The sequence below is a fragment of the Poecilia mexicana genome, unplaced genomic scaffold (assembly GCF_051168715.1).
Source record: "Poecilia mexicana isolate PSO_F unplaced genomic scaffold, ASM5116871v1 scaffold_2, whole genome shotgun sequence".
In the NCBI taxonomy this organism is placed as follows: domain Eukaryota; kingdom Metazoa; phylum Chordata; class Actinopteri; order Cyprinodontiformes; family Poeciliidae; genus Poecilia; species Poecilia mexicana.
The window spans coordinates 9,370,660-9,392,719 of record NW_028263371.1 but is presented as its reverse complement, the minus strand read 5'-3'; the positions used below and the strand labels follow the sequence as shown (position 1 = coordinate 9,392,719).

The window sequence follows — 22,060 nt, the reverse complement described above, 5'->3', positions numbered from 1 at the left end:
ACTGAAAATTGTTGGGTATTTTCAAAAATTGCCTTATTTCCATTAATCATGTATTTTTGTAATTCCAACTTGCACAATTTTACGGTCAAAGGAAATGCAGCCGTTGACCCAAACACACAAAAGTCACCAACCCAAGAGGCAAGAAATACCATTAATGTTTTGAAATTACCGGTTAGCTTACCCGAACTTAGTCCCACAGAAATGCTGGGGAGTAAGCTGATGTGAGCAATTCGTGTTATGACTGGAAGGGGGTCTGCATGGATGAATGAGCTCAAATTCTTTCAAGCTGATACCCAGGACTGATCAACAGTTACAGGAAACATTTAGGTGGAGTAAATTGTGCATAAGGGAGTCATACTACATGCCAAATGGAAAAAGCCTCTTTTTCAGGCCGTCGGTTTTACATTACTGACTTATTTTACTATCTATGCATAGATCGTGCTTTAAAATTCTAAAGTTTGACATTTAAGGATTATAGAGAAGGTGTAGAACATTCACAAACTTCATCACCGTCATCACTTGGAAGGCTTGTAGTGAAACTGTCTCTGTGGGACAAATTTGCATTAGGTAATAATGCAGACAGAGAGATAGATTTCTTTAAGTAATATACGCCCAAGTCCAACAGCAAATAAATATCTAAATATACCTTTAAAAAGAAAAAGGTAGAACTTGTAAGGTTTGTGTGCAATTCCATGTGAGAAACAAATATTATTCATGTGTTTGTAAGAGAGCCTGGCAAAAGAGGAATGAAGGGAAACTGAACGACGTAAAGATGCAGGAACAAACAAAGCCAGATAAGATTTGGAGTTTCCCATGCTAACCCTCCTCCCCAGAGCAGTGACTACATCTGTGCAATGATCCCCCACCCAAATCCCCCCCACCCCCCTGCCTGCTTGCATGGACTCTGTTGGCCCCAGTCACCTCCCAAAAAGACCCCACTGCATTCCTGCTCCAGCTGTGGCTCTCCTCCTCTCCCCATGGTTTGTCTCTCTTCCCTCTGCCTACCACCATGCTCCCCAACCACTCCTCGTAGCCCCCAAACTCACTAGCTCAGGCCTGGGAGTGATTATCAGCCCATTGCCAGGAGGAGGAAGAGAAGAAAAGGAAAGCAGAGAAGAAGAAGAAGAACAAGAAGAAGAAAAAAAAAGAAAAAGAGGAATTGTCTGGAAAATAACTGCTCTCTTACCCCTTGTTCCGATTCCAGGGGCTCGGCTTTGACTCGGACTGCAGGCATTCCGTCAAGCATTAACATCCTGTTTCTTAGGCTGCCTGCGAAGGAACACAGAGGAGGTGTAAGACGGGTGTTTTGGCGTGACTAAGCAGGTCCCACACTCAGTTATTCACACATGGACATCTACAATGTAGTGCCTGCACCCAATGGCGAACGGGCGCGTTTTTAAATAGGAATGACTTTGGGTTGAAAGTCATTACACCAAAGATGAGCACAAATTGTGGAAAGCCGGAACGTACGCAGCGTGGCTTTCCTTATGTCCTTGTTTGCTGGTGTGAGGCTTATGCAATAACACTGATTACAAACCTCTCCAGACATTTTTGGAATACAAACTCATGCCCTGACATCATCTAAAAAAAAAAAACTACAGAAGCAGAGTCCACTAAGATAAAGAAAACAACGGCTACATACAATGAAAACTTTTGGTAAAACTCATAAGCATAATACACACAACCATAATATTTGCACATCACTTCATCCCTTCTGCCTAGTCACGTTATTTAAAGCAGGCGGCCCAAACCGCCTCCTCAGTTCCACGCTGCGGCTTTAAGAGGGATACTCAGATGGAGCCAATGACAACAATGCGTGCGCTGTATCGCCTCAGTTGGAGCCGACCTGAGGTAACCCTCCCTCTTATTATTTTAGCAGCGCTACATGGAGGAATGCAAGCAAGACAAATAGACTCTAAACATCTCTATTACTCTCCGCTGCTGGCACCACCAGACAAGAGTTTGCGTCTCGGCTCGGCCTTTGGAATAGGCAGCAAACGAGATCATTTTGATCACAAGTGTAAAGCTAGTGATGGAGTGTTTAAGCTGTTTGGATGTGGCGCGTTGCATCGGAGATTTTCGTGCGTTAAACTTCTGGCGTTTTCTCGAGATGTCAAGTAGAAGTCCAACACAAATGACTGCAGAACGGTGAAGTGGAGGGAAAGTGATAAATGCTTTCAAGCATTCTCAGACCCTAACTCTCCACTCTACTGTGTCTCAGACTGAACACTGATTAATTGTGTCTAAGGGGGTTGGGACTTAGCTCCATCTAGGCCTGTCACGATAATTTTTGCTGCATGATAAATTTTCTCATAAGTTATTGCAATAAACAATAATACTGTTGTTTGGAGACCCATTTTCAAGTAATATAATGGTAGTGGCATAAAAATACAAGTACATTCTGTCAAAAACTAAATTAAAACAAATTTCTAACAAACAATTTAACATTAAAACAGGAGGACATTTTAAACATCCAAAATAAATAAACAAAACACAAGAAATAATAAATAAAAATGGACACTGAAGTAAACAAAATTGCCTTTCGAAAAAGGGGCTAGTTGAGATCAATGCACCGGACTGAAGCCCTTTGTCATCCAGCCTTGGATAGAAAGAGACACAAGAACAACAAACAATCACGCAAATGGAAATTATTGAGTTCACTTTCATTTATCATGCAGCGAATTGACGCGTTGCTTATTGCGACAGACTTGGCTCCATCTATCTTCCTTTGACCATCTTCCCAGTCCCCGCAGAATTAAAGCATCTTCTTCATCTGCTGACGTACACCGGACAGCACCTGTTATTACTGAACATCTCACATTTGTGAAACTTCTGGCAGTCTTTTACATTTTTTAAGTAATTTCTTGCCATCCAAGACATCCCAAAGAACTGTTGCAGCAAAAAAAAAAAAAAAAAAAAATCAAGAGCCACAGATTGTTCCTTTTCTTCTCAGATTTTCAAGCTGGAGGCTAATCCTGACCGTTTGTGCGTGAGGGGAGGTAGAGAAAGAGGGCGGATTTACTCCCTCAATCCGCAGCGCACTCCCACCCCCTCCGCCCCTTCAAACCCCCACCAGGGCTGGCCTCTCACATCTAACTCCCTCAGGTACCCTGGCTGTGCCGCTATTGTGTTGTTGTCCAGGATGTCCTTCGGCTTCAGGTCTTGGTAGGCCCAGATAGCGTTGCCATGGTAACAGTTGGCGGGTGGAGCAGCAGCCTGAGTCCAGCCTTAAGCCATGTGTTGAGGAGAAAATAAAAAGGGGGAGTGTGTTCAGGCAGGCGGAAAGTGGGATTTGTTTTTCTCCGATTAAAAGTGTTTTTCACGGCATCAGAAGAACATGTATTTGTTTTGTTTTTTTCTAAAAGGGAAACTTCACAAAACTTATTTTCAGTAGCAGAAAAAAAGTTTTTGCTTTTATGTTAGCGCTGTATGTTCAACCTATTTAGTCAAATCACCAATGTTCATTTCCTGAAAGCAACATGGTTTCCATTAGCGCCTGAAAGTCCAGTTAATCCAGTGGCGTTGAAGCACCTTCCTAATGAACTGGCCTGCAGAGGGCCATTCATAGGAAATCAATGGCAGTTGCATAGCTCTGCTTGTGACTGCAAAGAGCTAACAGCAGTAAAGAGAAACCCAACACTGCGTAACGAGGTAACAGAGGAGGCCAGAATATCTTGAAATCAACAGCTTTTGCTCTTGTAAAAGAATCATTTCTGCCTGCAGAGAATCCCAAATCACACAGACTGAAATAGGAAAAAAGGCTGAAACGGATACAATTTCTACAGGACGACAAACCAGTGCATGTCCAGTGTTATGCATCACATTTTTTTGCGTGTGCTAGTGGCAGGCTCAGGCAACCGCCAGTGAGTTGTCCATCAGCGACGTGAGGCGCTGTGTGTGGGGAGATAGAGATGTTGGGGGCCAGGGGGGGGCAGGGAGGTAGCAGGAAACAGGATAGATTAAGATCACCTTTCCATTTGCTCCACTCCAAAATGAAATGGCCATCCCAGGTGTGTGTGTGTGTTGTGTAGGGGGGGAGTTGATGGCGAGAGAAGGGCAGTGAAGTGTTGAGGCATCTCATTTCTCCCTCCAGCAAACCTTGCTCTCCCCTCAAATATAGTTAAGAGGGGAAAAAAATGAAGTTAAAGGTAGCAGGTGAGGCTCAGTGGCGATGTCAGCTGCAAAATTGCTCCATGCAAGGAGGTTTCTTAAGTCTTTCTGCTAAGGTTAGTGACATCGCAGGCTGATGCCTCGAATCAGGCTGGAACGATCGAGGCATTTTTAGGTCAATGGTGTTGGAAGTCACCAGTAGAAGTAATGATTGTGTCATTTTTATGTGCACAACTTTGAAGGCCGTGAGCATTATTTTTAAATCTTAAAATCTGGTGTTTGTTTTTTTTTTCACAATCCAGGTGATTTTGCCCTTTACACCAGTGTCGATAGTACAACAGAGACTGTGTTGGATGCTGCTGCTGCTCTCTGACTATCTGTGTCACGTGACCTCCTCTACCTGCTACACCACCCACAGAAATGTCTGTGTAGGAGACAGACGGCAGGTGAAACACCACTAAATAATGTTAAGCAAAGCGCCTGGTATAAGGCAGGATTACAAGTTTTCTGTAAGTTTGGTCCACCAAGAATTAACGGGAACCACATTAAAATAAATCGACAAAATATAATGGTGATTTGCCATGATGCAAATCACCAGTACCATAAGAAAACATTAACAATGAGGCTTGTTTTAAGGAAGCCACTGATAAATTTCTGGTGAGAGATCCCCAGCCTCTTAACGATCACCACTTTGTTCCACGATATGCATGTTCTGTACGCCTCAAGGTCAGCAAAAAGCTCCTGACATACAATTGGGAATTGTTGTCTGCCCACCTGTAATATGCACCTGATCTACCTCATGTGGTACCAACCCCTTAACCATAACAACCTGTAAGGTTCAGTATGCTAAAAAGTGCATTTGGACAGTCTATGGTGGCTAGATGATACACCAGTGTCCGTCTGATGTAAGTACATCAATCAGCAAAATGTAATTCAGACAGGAACAATCATAGCACAGGAGGAAGAACAACATGTCTGCTTCTATTCAGTCAGATTTGGGGAAACCCTCATGCTTATCTTGTGCATGCAGTTCTGGTGAATTCTGTGAGTTTTATCCACAAACCTTTGATTCTGCTCTCTCAGGTGCATGAAATGAAAGGGCACCCATCCCATGGTCTCTAGAGATCTATGTGGACTGGATCCGTAATGGAAGGTTTGTGGTTGTATGTGCAGTGCAGACCTGTGATCCAACATGAGCTACTGATATGTTTTGTCTTCTTCTGTTGATTTAAACAGGCAGTGGATGAGCCAGTGGGTTATCATCACCTGATATGCAGGGCTGCATATCTCTGACTCTAACAATATAGCTGACACTAAAACAGGATGAAAACAAGTGTGCACACGTGTTGGCTTTATTATCATCAAGTATGACTTTTGGCTGCTTAGTGATTTGTTCACTTCCACTGTCAGAACAAGAAAGCTAGTTTATACCTGAATTACACAGAAATGAGTTTATATAAGCAACTACCCAGATGAAAAGAGCTTGTGTAGCGGGTGGTGAACATCGCTGTTCGTTCATGCAAGCGTGATCCTGCTTTAGGATGTTTCCATGTTAGAGAAATGAAACACACTTTTGCCAAAATAAAAGTACAACTTAAACAACCTCTTGAAACCAGACTTTAGTAACCGGCTGCACTCTACCGTCTCTGCTTCCCCTCTTATCTCTAGCTCTCATGTGAATGTACTTATGCACAGAAACGGCACAAACCCGGCGCAACAGAAGGGCCCCCGCCAATGCTTTGTTCCCGTGTTGAGTGCCCACAGCAACCGCTTGCATCTGTGTCACAGAGGCTGGACCTGCTGCCACAAGCTGGGGCGGAAGAGGGGATGGGAAAGGGTGGGCCGCAGCGAGTTCAGGGCGATACATGAGTACGGATTAGGGAAGGTGATAGGAAAAGGAGCGAGCGAGGGCGGGGGCCGTGTTGAAGAGTTGCTGGCAAAAGTGGTGTACGGGGGTGGGGGGGGAGCAATCAAGGAGAGTTGAAAGGGCTTGGAGGGGGCTGGTTCAGCAGGAGGAGGGGGTAGGAGTCAAAGAAGTGAGAGTGGGTAGAGAGGGGATATGGAGCCGAGCCAAGGCCTGGTCGAGCGCAAAGCATACAGTGCAAGAATGTCAACAGACCCCCCCCCAACCCCTCAACCCCTTTCTGGTCCCCTAACAAAAAGAGAAAAAGAAAGAGAAAAAGCTGCAAATAAAAACTACTTCGTCGGGAAAAAAAAATAATAAGAAACCATTATGCAGAGCTATTAATGCTATCGCACAAAAACCAGAGGGTTGTTGGGTGATATGAGATGAGCATTTCCTGTGTTGTGCTTGAACTGTCTGTCGCTGGCCTCTTTGCAGCAGCTCACTTCCCTCTTCTGAGCCCCTGGACACCCCGGTGTGACACATTGGCCTGATAACTGGCCTACAACCGCTAGCTCACCCGCACACTACTCTACTTCTTCTCTTTTCAGTTGCTGAGCACATGAACTTTTAGAAAAAGCTGAGTACATTCACAATCACGCTCCCGTCACAAAGGAAAGTGAAGACCATAGTGAATGGCACTTTTGACAATACCGTGAAACACATTTTTAATAAACGCAATTAAACGGATTTTTGTCTCCAAAGCAACAGAGCAACGAAAACATCTGCTTTTCAATCTGATCACGGTTCATGTTTACCCTCCGCCCCACGTATCTCACCCTGCCATGGAGTTCCCTGCAGAGTTAGAGCTTAAAAAATAACTTCACTGAGGCAAAAAATGGTACTTGGTTTGGTCAAAGGTTCAGCATACTTGAGTTCTGAACCTGCTCTTCCCCGTATTGCAAAGCCAAAGGCTTTCTTACATCACATAAATAAAACATTCGTTCTGCTACAAACTGTCAGGGTCTGAAAGGTTCTAGTTTGTTTCTCTTGACTTGTTTTCTGACTTCAGACTGTCACCTGTACGTTTTTATCTCCTCATTTCTATAGCTCCTGTTTCTCTTTTTGTCTTGCATAAGTTTTATGTTGCCCAATGCCATTTTTGGATGTTTTGCTGATGTTCAGTTTTTGCTTTAGTTAGTCTCTTGTTGAGCTTTAGGTTTTAGAAATCTCTTTAAATCCTAGTTTCGTCACCAAAAAAGGTAACAATTGTTGCACGGTTTAACAATCGGTTTCACTTGTGTACAAAAAAATTTAGGTATAAAAGTCCGACTAGTCCGAGGCAAAAATATTCATGGGACTTTAACGTTTCCTTATTTTATTACACAGTAACCAGAAAAATGCCTGTAAAAATGCTTTTTGTAATAAACCAACTCAAAGTAGTGCCTAATAGTTAGATGGAAAGAAAATGACAAATTATTTCTTACAAAATAAAAATCTGAAATACTGTGGTGGGTAACTGCATTCACCCCCCCTAAATAAAAAGCAGTGAAGCTATGTGGCTTTAGAAGTGACCAAACCTCAAAGAGAGATTGCATCTCTGTGTAATTTAATCTCCAGCTGTTTTCTGAAGGCTTCAGAGGTTTTGCTACAGAACATCAGTGAACAAGCACCTTCATGAAGACAAAGGCACGCAGCAGACAGGTCAGGAATAAAGTTGTGCAGGCAAAGTCATCAACTAATTTAAACACCTCAGGGTGGGCCTTTTGATCAATCAGTAACATTTGCATTTTGGAAGTGTGGCTGAAAAGAAAAGTACAGATTATCGGGCATTAGGTGCCTCAGCTGCTTCTATTCAGCTGAGAGGGAACCGAGGGGATGGATAATTAATACAGGATCATTGTGGCAGAAACACAGTTAGAGGCAAACACTTGAGATTGGGGTGGAGGTTCTCATTCCCTGTGGTTGCACAATAAACTAAATAAAAGGGCTGAAAACAAAAGCACAATACATTTACAGATTTTTATTTGCAGAACATTTCTGAAAATTGTGTATCCTTTTGGTTACATTGACATTTGTGGTTGTAATATGACATACTGAAACAGGTTAAGGTGTGTAATTACTTTTTAAAGGCACTACAAGGGGTATTATATCAAGTTTAAAATATGTCTGACTTTAATGTTCTTTCTCTGAGACCCGTCAGAAGCAGCAAGAAGAGACTGAAGAACCTTGCTTTGTTTTAACCTTTCGCATTGAACCCCAATTATGTAAGAGCAGATATTTCCTGTGACACAACTAATAGGTTTCTTTGCACTTCCACACCGTGGCAGATCAGTGTTTTATATTTCACATTCGCATCAAAGCAATTTGACAGCGACTTGTATGAAATATGTCTCCAGCAGTCAGGGATCGTCACGACAGATCATAATGTGACATGTAAACTTTTCTCCAGGGGTACAGAAAGTGTTCTCGGCATTTGTTTTCACACGCTGAGTACAGTAGTTCTCCCCATAATGAGATACGTGACCTTTATGTGAAACTGGCGGAGTTCCCCTTTTATGGCTTTCCAGCCAAAGACAGACAATACCAGGTAAACACCGCTGATGATGTTTGTGACTCTCACCTCTCTGACAATAAGTGTGTTTTCCCGCAGTCAAGATGTACTGACAGTGACATAATTTTTTTTTCTTTTTTTTTTGTATAATTCCTGGCACTCTCAGAATGGTCTCATAATTTCCATTTCATAAGCTGCATTTTCCTTGGCAAGAGCAACAAGATAAAGTCTTTCAGATGCATCTGGGAGACTTCTGAACAGGACTCGAGAGAGCAGAATCCCTCCACTTATAAAAGCGAAGACTTCTCTATCAGATGACAAGCCCAATGGAATCAAATTGCAGCTTATGTGCACTGCACTGTTAAAAAAAACAGGAGGGAGAGAAGACTTCCCTTTAGGGATAAAACCCCCTTAAAAAATGCACTCAGCTGATGCTTTTACCTCAAAACACTCTAGACATTTCCTCAGAGAATAGCTGCAGTCCAGAGAGGACAAACTTTCTGCATGAACACAGCTATTAATAGAGAGAACACACTCATCATGTGTTGGGTAATTTAATCCTACAAAGCCTAATCTGTGGACAATTTGGATAAAAAAAAAAAGTTTGGGGCGTTGTAAAAACTGTAGTTAGGTAAGCAGATGAAACTTTTCTTGACGACTGCCGCAATCTGCTATTTAAACAGACTGAACATTTTGCATAAGCACTGGAATAATTTTAAGTAAGGTGTAAAAAAAAAACTATGGGTTATTATGTCTGCTCTCATTTTTTTTGCTATGCCTCGATGGCACTGATTTCTAGGTTTCTCTGAGGTCTAACTTTCCACGTTTCAGCACCTGTTGCTGCCTATTCAACTTCAGCTGTTTGGAAACATTTCTGGTCAAGAAAAACATCAGCAGTGGTGGCCTGGAAAAGGTGCACCACCCATTACTCCTTCTGAAATAATGATGATTTAAAGCTACAAGCAGCATGTATATTAAGCAAATGACCCCGGATAGCTCCTTACGGTACTCTTCAGCATAGAGCAGGAAAAAGTATAAGTCGCTTTACGAGACAAACATCCAGTTTATATACAAAAATATATTCCACACTGCAGTACTACTGCATGGTCAAGAAAGTAAAAAAAATGCAACAACACAGATCCTTCCAGCAGGTCATGCCCTCTATGGCCAATCCAGGACGTTGTTGGGTCAAGCGTTGCATCGACTAAATGCATGTCAGAAAATCCCAAGGGTATGAAAAGACTAAGCATTTGTTAAAGCAGAGACATAGCACAAAATAGACCGAGACAGATCCAAAGATGAGCTCAGGGTGTGGATGGCTGAAGGCAGAATGGTGGGAAAAAAAATGAGTATTGATTTTATCGATCCCTCTGTCAGAGTACGCATCAACTTCAATTTCGATAAAGTTCATCCTTGAGAAAACCTCTGACTACTTTCACAGACGTGGTCAAACTTTAGCTTTTTCTGCAAAGTTTCACTGAGGAAAAGTTATAATCGTGACAAAATCCGTCTTGTAGGCCTCGAAGCTCAACTAAACTAATCATCATCTTATACCGGCAGAGAAGTGGTGATACTACAGCAAGCGTGGCAAAAGCCAACAGCAGCAGGACTTTAAATGGCTGGAAACGATTTTATCAGGGCTAGTTTTCTTTATCAAAAGACAGGCCACCAACTAAACAGGTCTTATCTTAACCCGCTCTGACTTGAATACTGGCTTACACCAAAAACTGTTACAGTTTTATTGACACCGAGACAAACTAATTTCTTTGAACTTGATTTTCTAGAAAATACCTGGATTTTTTAAAAACATTTTCTAAAGACAGACTACCAGATGTGTAACCAAACATGTGATGCTTCACACGTCTTCAACATAGAGCCGTAAAGCTCTTCCTTCAGTCAAATAGAGCATCTCGTCCAACACAGAACTGGTGTAACATGAGGAATAAGATGGAGTGCCGTCGTTTACTTATCTCTTCAGAACGACGCAATGGGGGTAACTTTCAATAAAAAAAGAAAAAGCTATTGCAAAAAAATCTTATAACAAAGTGATGGATTGTGTTTGAAAAGGATAGACGAGATTTGAGCCACAGAGCTCTGAGAATCTGAGAACAAAGCAGTTCCATTTATAGAGCTGATACTCATGTAAATACACAGATAACACACAAAACACACACACACACACACACACACACACACAAAAGACACACTTAAACAACAGTAAGGCCCACGGAAGTTCCCATATTCTGGTGGATTGCCCTTGGGCCTGTTCTATTTCTGCCGGGGGCAGGGGGATCCTGTGTCAGTAATCCTGTCAGGATGAGGGGGATGAGGTCGCCGGATGCAGCTCAAGTCCACTGCCTTCATCCTCGTAACACAAATGCACAGTCAAACACACACAGAGAGAACGATATTAAGGAACCTGTCGCCGAGTAATGTGTACAACGCATTACCTGAGACAGTTTTTCAGACGACAAGAACAAAAGAAAAGAAAAAAAAACTTTTGTGGTGTGGTTTTATTTTTTTTTCCTTTCCACTTGAAAAATGGGTTCTTCTCTTCCCCGTCTTTCTGACATTGTGAAAGGTCCCCACCTCCACCATTACAATCTTCTGCCTCTTGTGAAACTGTGGGAAATGAAGAAGCTGTTTATTCTGAGAGGAAACACTCAAAGCGAAAAGAAGAGTCGGTCACTGTCTGGTTTGTCTGTCTCCGTCTGTGTGTCAAACGCACTTCTTACAAAGCTGACTTCCTGAGCTGCTGCTCCGTTCTACAATCTGGCACAAACATGCACACGCACACAAACGCAGACACACGCACGCACTCGCTTGCAAACCTTGTGACCTCTTCCTGCACCCACGATGAACCATATTTATCTAAGATTCGGAGACAGACTCACGCATTCACACTAACATCCCCCCTCTGTATTGCAGTGCTGCCCATGAAAGAAGAATATGGATGCCCATTCAACACAAACAGCCACCCACACACACCTACCGCGCACACACTCGAACCGCGCGCAAACGCACACGCACGTACACTCCTCCACAGTGCTCCAGAGAGAGGTAAACAGAAGAGTCTGACATCCTCTTGCATCATGTGCCTCAAATGCAGCAGAGAAGCAGCTAAACAAGCTGTGACTGTGACAGCTCTAAAGTGAGGTGGCTTTACTCGAGCGAGCCCCGGCTTCCGAGTCAAAGCAATTTGCGACACCGTTCCAGATGGTCTACGGTCAATTGGCTACAATTTTGATGTAAGCACGAGAAAGAATGAGTTAAATGTTTAGCATGGTTACAGTTGGAAAAAAAAGCACAATAGGATGCAGCTAAACACTTCATAGAGAGACAATTTAGTGAAAGGGCCTCTTGCATAGTCTGGTCACCTCTAAGAAACACAACACACGCACACACACACACACGCACACACACACACACACACACACACACACACACGCACACTGACCTCATCTCAGTAAATGCTGTACAGTTAGAGGCTGTGTGTCTAAAAAAGCCTCTGACACAAAAACCTCACTCCTAAAAAAAGGAAGAGGACGCAGGGACATATACACCAAGTCCTAAAATCTGGATCTTTTGCCACCAGATCTTACAATAATAAAATGTCAATAGTTGTAAAATCAAAGTCTCTCTTTATCACCTTGCTCTCAGCATATGTCTCTTGAAGTGTTTGTAAGTTTTTGTTATAAACTCCAGGTGTTCCTTAAGCTTGACTTCTTGTTTCTGTATCTGAGACTCTTATTTCTAACTAGCAAAGGAGGAAGTTCTAGAGTTGCCTGGTTGTGCTTACGGCTAAAGAAGCTAAAGACTTCTTGCCTCGAAAGGAAAGATTTATAAGTACAGTTGTATCATTTCTAAACTTTCAATCTCAGTTTTGGTAAGGTTTTCATATATATATTTTTTATGCCTTTTTGTGCTATGAAGAGGTTGTATGTCGTGTATGTGTGACAGCCATGCTACCTGCAATAAGTGTTATAATTGCTACCATTTATTAGTACAATTAGCATGGCGAGGTTTACAATAACAACTCTAGCATGTTCAATGACATGCCAGAGGTTGAAAACTCAAAAACCATAAAAGAGGAACTATGACGGACTACGTTAAGCATTCCTGTTATCGACTACAAAAAATAAAGTCTTGCTCTCTCTCTCTCTGGCTCTAATTGAGCCTGAATGACAAGTAAACATGCGTCAACATGTGGAAAATATTGTCCTTTCAAATAGCTCCTTACACCTTTTGTGTTTACTCTGAATTAAACTTTGACACCTTACTGAAACTTCAACTAGCTCACTTTAAGTCTTGTTACCATGACGTGACTGTGCCACGGTGTGGTGTTTTCACTAATCAGAGAAAGTTCACAAGTTTCTGACTGGTTGTAAAGCTAAAAATATTCCCATTTGACTTGCTGCCCCATTGACACAGTGACTTGCTAATTGCTAGCTACTACCAATGCTGAAGACATCTGCCTCAAAGCTTCCTATCAGTGCTAGACTGAAGGATTGTTTAGTCGCCACTTAGACAGATCAAACCTGAAGTAGATTACTTTTAGCTACTCAGGTTTTAAAATACTGCTTCAACCTATGTGCATTACTTTTTTCCATAAAAAGTAATGCAGAAATATTGTCCGATCTTATAAAATGGATGCACGGATAAACTCCTATTAAAGCCATGTAAAAGTAATGATATATGTAGAGAACCTGGTTGCGCCATTTTTCAGAAAGATACTCTATTCCTCTTTCATCTTTATAATGATGTTTTCAGACTATTGAGGTAAGCTGTGCACAAGAGACAGGGAGAAAAAGGTTAGTTGCAGTGGATCAATAAGAAATGCACTCAGTGACTCAGTACGAGTCTTTTATTTACCCTCAGTTCACAGGTCCCCAACCGAGGTGACTGCAGTGCAGTACTTAATAGTCTCGAACTTATACAGCAACATCGTAGGTAGAACTCTATATAATGTACTAATACTGATTTAAAAAAAAAAAACAACATAAACCCAAGTTGGAAAAACACCAAAACCAAAGCAGTATTAAATATTGACAGAGCATTTTATGATGCAAACACAGCTGCATCTTTAGTACCCTCCCTGCAGACCACCCCCCGTCACCCCCACCTCCCTAGTAGGGCATGTCTGTTGCCCTACTAGAGGATTCTTAGAGCAGGTTTTAGTCTTTTATTCCCCTCAGGCTCTGATCCTGTATGTGTGCTTTCTTGCGCTCCACCGTCCACAGCTGACTGCGATCCCCCCACCCCCCACCCCCCCGAACATACGTTCCACGCTTATATAGAACTCACAATACCTGGTCGTCTGCATGCATCACAGCACATGTGCATCCAAAAGCACTCTCAAAGATCGACCTAGATGTTCTACATTAACTGTACAATGCAGGCGTGAGCAGACACCAATACCCTGACTCATCTATGGCATCTCTTGTGAACAACTCACAGAGGAAAAAAAAAATCAACTCTTTTATTTCCCTCTTTCCTTTATCTTTTTTCTCTCTCTCTCTCTCTCTCACTTGGTATCTCTGGTGATATAAACAGTGGTGAACGTGAAGGCGCACAGCAAGCTCAGGGGCGTTTTAGAGTTCAACAGCCTCGCAGACTCCTCTAGATGCAGCATCATATCCTATCCTATCTAACCTTAGTTTGTGCTGACACAACCAAATCCATTCCAACATGCTGCACATGGAAATGGACAATAATGAACCAACCAAAACATTCCAACACACTGACACTTATTGCACCGAGTGTATGCAGTTATTTTCGCTCAGCAAGTTTTTCCCTTCAGTTTGACCCGTGCCAGGGCTCCAAAGCCACTCCACGAAAGCCAGCAGCTACGTTTACCTCCATTACTCATCCGCTCACGCCTTCAGTTCGATTATTTTTTCTCTCTCTCTCTCTCTCTCTCTCTCTCTTTTCAAGCCAGCGCTGTAGCACGTTGATACCAGGTTGAAAAAAGGTGCGAGATGGACGACGTTGCTCATAGTCTGCACCTACGTTTGCCTCCGCTGCTACAAGTCAAAGACCTAGTGGAAATCTCTAGTGCATCGTTTCATCTGACCTGCAGTAACCTAAAACTAAAGGCAAACTGCGCTTCCTCCTTACGCAGGTCTGCAAAAGCCATCTGCACCGAGGCTAAAGAGAGGAAGCTCCCCAAAGGTTCTGTTAGGGGAAGCTGTTTTAGTAAAACGATCCACAACACTGGAAATACTGAGGTTCGCAGGTCTTCCACAATCTTCTTCTTCTTCTTCTTCTTCCTTGGCTTTCTGTCTTTTCTCCTTCCGTTTGTTATCCAGCCATATTTGGTCAAAATAAAACTCCACACCGTGTACAGGGAGGAAATGCCGATAGACGGCCCTTCTGTTGGCATACCTTTCCATCTGAGCCATGAAAACATGTCAGGCAACTTTAAATCAGAGTCTAGGGGCAAGATCTCTGCAAAGTGAGTCACTTCCTGTAAGACCTGAGAGTGCAGCCCTGGAGAAGGTGTCGTAATGAAAACAAAAAGAATAAATGCATCAATGTTTTGGGATTATAGATAGGTAGACAGACAGACAGATTTTTTTTTACACATTTTCTCTACTATTTGACATCACTTGCTGTTGCGCAACACCTTCTGCACTTTGTCTCTGTATCTAGCAGTCCCTAAAAACACATGCTCCAGAACATTGTGGACAGCCTTAACTCAATTTGGTAAACAAACGTGGACTGGAGACCCAGGTCAAAGGTTGTATCCACAAGAGAAAACACCGAGGGAGGGAACACTTTGTCTTTTTCTGACATGATGAAATAACAGCTCAGGGACTTCCAATTTGCAAGGCGCAAACAATGTTAAATCTTACTGTACGCTGTGGAAATGTAAAATAAGCACAGGTAAATTGATTACCATTTCATATGCAACTGAATAAAGCAGAGACATCCTCTCCATCTGTGTTATAGTTTTATTCAGGAGACCCTGGCCTCCCAGCATCAGGCCAGATTCAACCGATGCTGGGAGGATTATTGAATATTTTACGATTTTATCAACACTTTGTATGAACAGTAATGAAGCTTTATTGATGTTTGTGCTAAATCTGTCATCTGTCATATTTGAATGATTTCTGTATGGTGTGTGTTGTTAATACTTCTTCTAAACGGGTCCCTAAACTATAAACAATAAGCCCTCACTCGTTTTATTTCACTCCACGTTCTTCTTTCCTCTTGTCTTATAGTTAGACATGAATCCAGCCGTGTACTGTAGTACACTGCACTCTATCTGCAGTCAATGCAGATACGCCCCATAAGACCCCCTTGGATCAATGAGCAGTCACTCAATATGTCAGTAGTTAACCCAGATGATTAGGGGGTAATTCGGGGAATTCAATCCCCATGAATATGAATTGGCCCCTATATGTTGTTGGCACGAACAAACCACAGCATCTTCCTTGAAAGATTCAGTCAGCAGGAGCTCAACTTGCATTTTGTGAACTGCGAGAAACAGAGGATGCCTTCAGTGAAGGAATCTCACCCAGTAATTAAACATCCAAGGCAGAGCAGAGTTGATGGACTGATAAAGTCTATCTATTAGATTGGCTTTTACAACTGGCACACACACACATGCGCGCGCGCACACACACACACACACACACACACACACCTGTACAGATCTCTATCATATGTCCTTGGACAGCTAGCTAGTTGCGGCTGTGGGAAAAAACTATAAACATGTGTGAGCCATCATGCTGTTGACTGAAATAAGTGTATTTGTTCACATATATCCGTAAGGTGAAAACTATTGCAACGTGGGTTTAGGGAATAATATAAAGTCTGGAAACGTTGCCATGTGCCTTAAAGATGAAACATGTGTAAACTGTTGGCAGGGTTTCTAAAAGACACTATAAATATCCTGACACATTAACACACAACAAAATTGTTCATGGTTTTATATTCAAAATATATTTCCTTGATATAAAATGTGTATATGACTCTTGGGAGCACTTACACAATTCATTAACTAGCGCTTCTTTCAAGCACCATCATTTACAGCAAGTTATCAAGTTAATTGAGTGTATTAATGTTACTGCTAACTTTGGACCAGTTGCTGCGTAGACACAGCAGAAAGGATGCTCAGACCTGCTATCAAGGAAGTCAAACTGAAAGTAATTACACTCGTGAACACAACCTCATATTTTACATGTTCACGTCAATTTGGCTGTAATTAAGACAAACCCCCGTTTATGTATGAATGATTCCAATTTGAATCTGGTTTAACCTTCTTCCTATAAATCAACAGTTTAGGTTGTAATTATTCCAAATGTTTTGCTGATCAAGGATTCCACCATTAATCTGTCATATCTATGCAAACCCCTGTCGATCCAAAAACATAAATTCTCATGGCAGCGCGCAGATGCCCTCTGCAAACAGCTACAGTAGCATTGTGATCTTGTAAAGCTTCAAATCCCACACCAACACATAGATTTTTAATTGAAATTTGGTGAACACGTTTAATTGAATCTACTGATATGAAAATGACAGGAACAAGTAATGGTGTGGTCAACCGTTTGACTCAGGAAAAGATGCCCTGGGCAAAAATTGAAACCGATATCCTTAAAGAATAATGTAATGAAAGTAACAGATGAGAGTTTCACAGAGAGGTTTTTTTTTTTAAAGGCAGTTTCTGTTTAGTGAATTGCAGTTCCTAACATTATTTTCTTTTCAAATAAACTCATTATTGAATACATACAACTTATCTGAAACAGTTCTGGGCTGTTTTTGTTGCTTGCAGCTGTCACACTAGAGTCAGATGAAACTTATGCCTGTGCAAATACTGCTAATTGATAGCTGAGTTAATGGCTCAGCCTTCTGAGAAACAATTATTATAAGCTAAACAGTTTTCGTCTTTACCACAGCAGATGTGCCAGTGATGTTCTCAGCCTTGAAAGCTGTCCAGCTTTGTCGCCTCAGAATGAAAGAATCCTTTGAGTAAACAGAAGAACTCTATTGGAGGCTTGATTTGTCTGAAACACCGTTCAATCGGCCAATTTTTACTTGACTGGCTACGACTGGTGGTTGATTTATTGTTGTTTTTGTCTCAATACTTCAATGCTAGCAGTTAAAACAATGCGATAATAATACCAAAAAGGAAGTCCATTCCTTTTCATGTTTTTGAAAACATAAAAAAAAAGACTTCATGAATCTCAAACTTTGATTTTGTTTTTTTGGAAGAATTTAACCAAAGATTTTTATCTAGAGTTGATCAGATGAAGCATAGTTTATTGCCTGTTGGAAGCGCAGAGACCGACACTAACTTTTGTTGCATTTGTTAGTCTGCTGCTGAATTATTACTGTGGTCATGCATAGAGATGCAGAGACTGATTTTCAGCTTGAGCTGCCCAGATCAGTGACCCACTGTTCAGAATTTGTTTGTGACCAGTGAATGCACCGTAGAGGCACTACCAGGTCACAGTAACAACAACACTAATTGGTGCAAAAGTGTTTTCGGCAAAAACAAAAGACTCAACTGTAGCTATTTTTAGCATTTGTGCTTATCACTTGTATCTTGACTGTTGATGTGTAAATGTTAATTTTTTTAAGAATAGGTACTTAAAACATGGCCAGAGACAATTTAAAAGTGATGGAATCTTGTCCATGTGGTGGATGAAGACTGATGAAAGGTTTGCGAGCAAAAGCTTTTTATCATAACTCATGGAAACTATCTCCTGTCTTATTTCAAAATAAGAGTCTAAAACTTAGATGCAGGGTGTCAAGCTTAACACCCTCACCTTCATACATTGGTCTCATAATACTAGCTCGCACTTGTTCCACCTGACAAAGTCACACACTGACACACACGTATTCTTTGTCGCAACTACTTCATGTTGAGTTGGAATCAACACTAAAACATCCAAAAAGGACTCTGCAGGGCATTTATTAAATTTTATGAGTTTTTTTTATTTATTTTTTTTATCGCTCAAATAAAACTAGGTTTATGTCGAGGAGACTTGCTAAGATTGGATGTGTGTGTTATTAAAGTTGATAAAAAAGAAAATTTAAATTGGCATGTCAAACCTCAAAACCAGAGGTCCTTGTTGACGAGGCATGAGTTGGTTTCCGGGTATCAAATTGTTAGTTTCACAACCACCAACATTTCCTACTGCTTGAAGTCCTTTTTTTGTAGATTATCAGGGAAAGTACACAAAAAATATGGGAGCTTACAAGAGGTGTGGAGTAAGACAGCATTCATCTACCACGTGCCACTGTGCACTGCTGGTCAGCTGGCTGACAGATTTTCTCGAAAAAGACCAATTTTGGTACTAACAATTTCTTGTTAGTACCAAAATACTGTTAAACCAATACAGCAATGTTATTATACCATGAGAATCTTGTGGCTTAGCGTTTTGCTGGGTGGGACAATTCTTTACTATGATAATCCTTTGACAAGAAAAAATGGTCAGTGTTGCACCAACTTGTAATAAATGATGTTGACAGCTGACAATTTAATATTTCTCCTATGTATCTTTATCACTACGGCATAACAAACAAACAGAAGTAAACTCTTGCTGATGTGACCATCAGCAGTTCAAAATATTGGAGCAATGCATGAATTCTCTAACTTCTTAGCGATGATATCAGCATGTTTATTCATGCGCAAGAAGACGGCCCCTTTGTGAATGGGTTCAAGTGAGACTTTAAATGGGCGCTAATCACCCTCCCTGAACATCCAAGAGCTACGGGGGGTCTGATCCACTCCCGCGCGCACACACACACACACACACACACACACACACACACACACACACACGCTCCCCTGCTGTGGAGATAGAAGAACAGATATATATCTCTCACTAAGCGTACGGGGAAAATTTACTCAGACTCTTGAATCGACCGGGAACATTTATGGGTATTCGACACCGGCAGATGGAAGATTTTAGCCTCCACTGAAAACACACACACACACACACACACACACACACAGTGCATTGACAAATTGACTTTCTATGAATGCAAGAACAGTGGAGCACAAACACCCGACAGCTGACGCGCAGATAAAGACAAGTCGGGGCCTCTCCGCATCGCGTGGGTAAAGTCACAGAGGTCAGAGCTTAGTTTCCACATCAAACCCAGGAGCAGAGGCCAGAGTCTCGGCCCCCTCCAACCTTCCTCTCTCCTACCCACCCACTCTCCTCTGCCCACCCACCCCCTTCACACAAACACACACAACCCACACTCTCCTCCACCTCCTCTTCTCCCTCCTCCCTCTCTGGATGTACAAATGCCTTTGCTGTCAGCTCTGCCCTGGACCCCTGTAATTGAAAATAACAGCTAAGGGCCAGCCCACGGCCACTCTCCCCTGCCCGGTGGCTCTCTGCCGTGGTGACAGCCACCCATCAATACCAATGACTATTGCCCTGGAAGTGAGAGCGCCGCCGATGACATCCAAGACACCACCCCTGCAACACTCCCCCACACACACTAATACACGCACACGCACACGCACACGCACACAAGCGTCCTTCCTCTGCTACCCGAGCCGTCTAATGTTTAACCCGTTGCTAACATTTTGGGTTGGTTGGAGTTCAGGCAAACAAGCCGGGTCTCTCGCACACCCAGAGAAATTGCACACTCAGGCATGAACAACTTTAAGAGATGCAAACAACAGCAGTAAACTTTTTTTTTGCGCTCCCATTGAGACACTGAGCCAGTGTTACTGTACTACAGTGGAGCACCGCTGAGCTGATCCGGACTCAAGACAAGCAGGAGAGCTAAACCACAACTAGCCCCGGCGCAGCTGAAGTCCGGATGCTGCTCTTGTTCACTCTCGAGTGCAATCACTTTTCTGTTTCCTCTGCTCATGACAGCCCACGAACACACACTGACAATGGAGGTTTCATGCCCAGTGACCATCACTCGGGCGGTGTGGGGGGGAGGGGGTCTCTTGTTTCCCCCGACCCCAACACTGACGGACACCAAACACAATGCCATAGGTGATCTGAGATGTCATCTGTTTTGACAGAGCAATGACAGCTGAGCGAGGTGCGCTGAGCTCACAACCACAAAGCACAACAACGTGACGAATGAAACAACACACACACACACACACACACACGTTGACGGAGACGGGCACTGTGAGCAGAGGACGAGAAAAACGCACATACCTTGTCAAAAGCTGCAGAGCCGTGGAGACTAGGAGACTGTTTTCCTTTCCACAGTCCTCTCTGTCTCGTCTCCTCCTCTCCCTTTCCTCTTCTCTCCTCTCACTCTGCGTGAATGTGCGGAGTGTTAGTGTGTGTGCGTGTAGATGTGTGAGTGTGTGTGAGAGCGGCTCCCTCCCCTTCCCTTCTGCCTCTCAGCTGCTCGGCTCGGGCAGTTCTCAGGAAATGAATGGGAGCGCACAGAGAACTGTTGTACTTGCAAATGACTTACCCCGAGTCACATGATCCGCTAAATGTAGGGTGGGCCGGTGGGTGGAGGCTTCATAAGCGAAAAGGGAAGACAATATACTCTAAGCTTTAACAGCGTGCATCGAATTACATGGGGCCCCTCCGGGGAGGTTTCCGACGTGTCCGTTCTCAGCCAGCCCGGACTCCCTCAGTGCGCCCCGGGCTGCGCCGCTGCACCTCCCCGTTTAAAGGGGACGGAGAGGAAGGGGAAGCAAATACACTCAAGTTATTACCGTAACTGTTTGGGTGCTCTTCTTAAACTTTCTGAAGATGATTTGTAATGCCTGTGCTACAATGAATTAACAATAACTTTGATGTATGAATATATTTATCAAATACAATCATCTGATGTCATAATAATTTGTTTGTCACCTTAAAAGTTCCGTTATGTTGCATTAAAATTCATTTAAAATTCCCTGTTCCTACCACTCCGCCCAAAAAACAACCATATTAAGATTATTTACAACAATAAAGAATCTTTAAGGGGGGGAAAAAAACACCTGTTTGTCATATGGTTATCTGCATTTGTTTACATTTTTAGCTAGAGTTGATTTCAAGCAAGTTTGCATATTCAGTGCTTTATGAACTTTTCACCTGTTCAAAAGTTTTGAACAGGTGAAAAGAGACTCCCACTGTAAGGGTCAACTCAAACCTGACAGATATAGGGCTATTTTCAATGTAAACAAATATTTCCTTAATTATGTTCATTATTTACATAATAAATGCAACTGAATATGTACAAAACTCTTTTTCAGCAAAGTTCAGAGAAAGGAGCACGTCATTTCAACACATAAATTAAAGTTCTCAAGTTTCAAGGAGAAAAAAATCAACTAGAGAGGCCCTTACATGGAAACCGTTAGCGAAATATACCTGATTAAATTTAACGTCTACATGCCATCTATCTATCTATCTATCTATCTATCTATCTATCTATCTATCTATCTATCTATCTATCTATCTATCTATCTATCTATCTATCTATCTCACACTAGCTAGCTAGAACTATAATACAGTTTTTCTTACTCGCTTTGGTGCATTTTTCATGCTACTGCAGACATTTGCTACAGCTAGTGCATTTCTCGTAACAATTAGCTTAACCCGCAAAAGTGTGGCACGTGCTCA

At 42.3% G+C, this 22,060-nt stretch overlaps 1 protein-coding gene across 1 annotated transcript in view; it reads right to left on the bottom strand.

Moving 5' to 3' along the window:
- klf12b (Kruppel like factor 12b) overlaps window positions 1-21,071 on the bottom strand; it is a 54,245-nt gene extending 33,174 nt beyond the window's left edge. Inside the window, exons 1-2 of the mRNA XM_015003917.2 lie at window positions 20,654-21,071; window positions 1,187-1,269 (exon numbers count right to left, since the gene is read on the bottom strand). Coding sequence (XP_014859403.2) covers window positions 1,187-1,252 — 66 coding nt within the window. The 5' untranslated portion in view covers window positions 1,253-1,269; window positions 20,654-21,071. The remainder of the gene's footprint in view (window positions 1-1,186; window positions 1,270-20,653) is intronic.
- Between the last annotated feature and the right edge of the window lie 989 nt (window positions 21,072-22,060).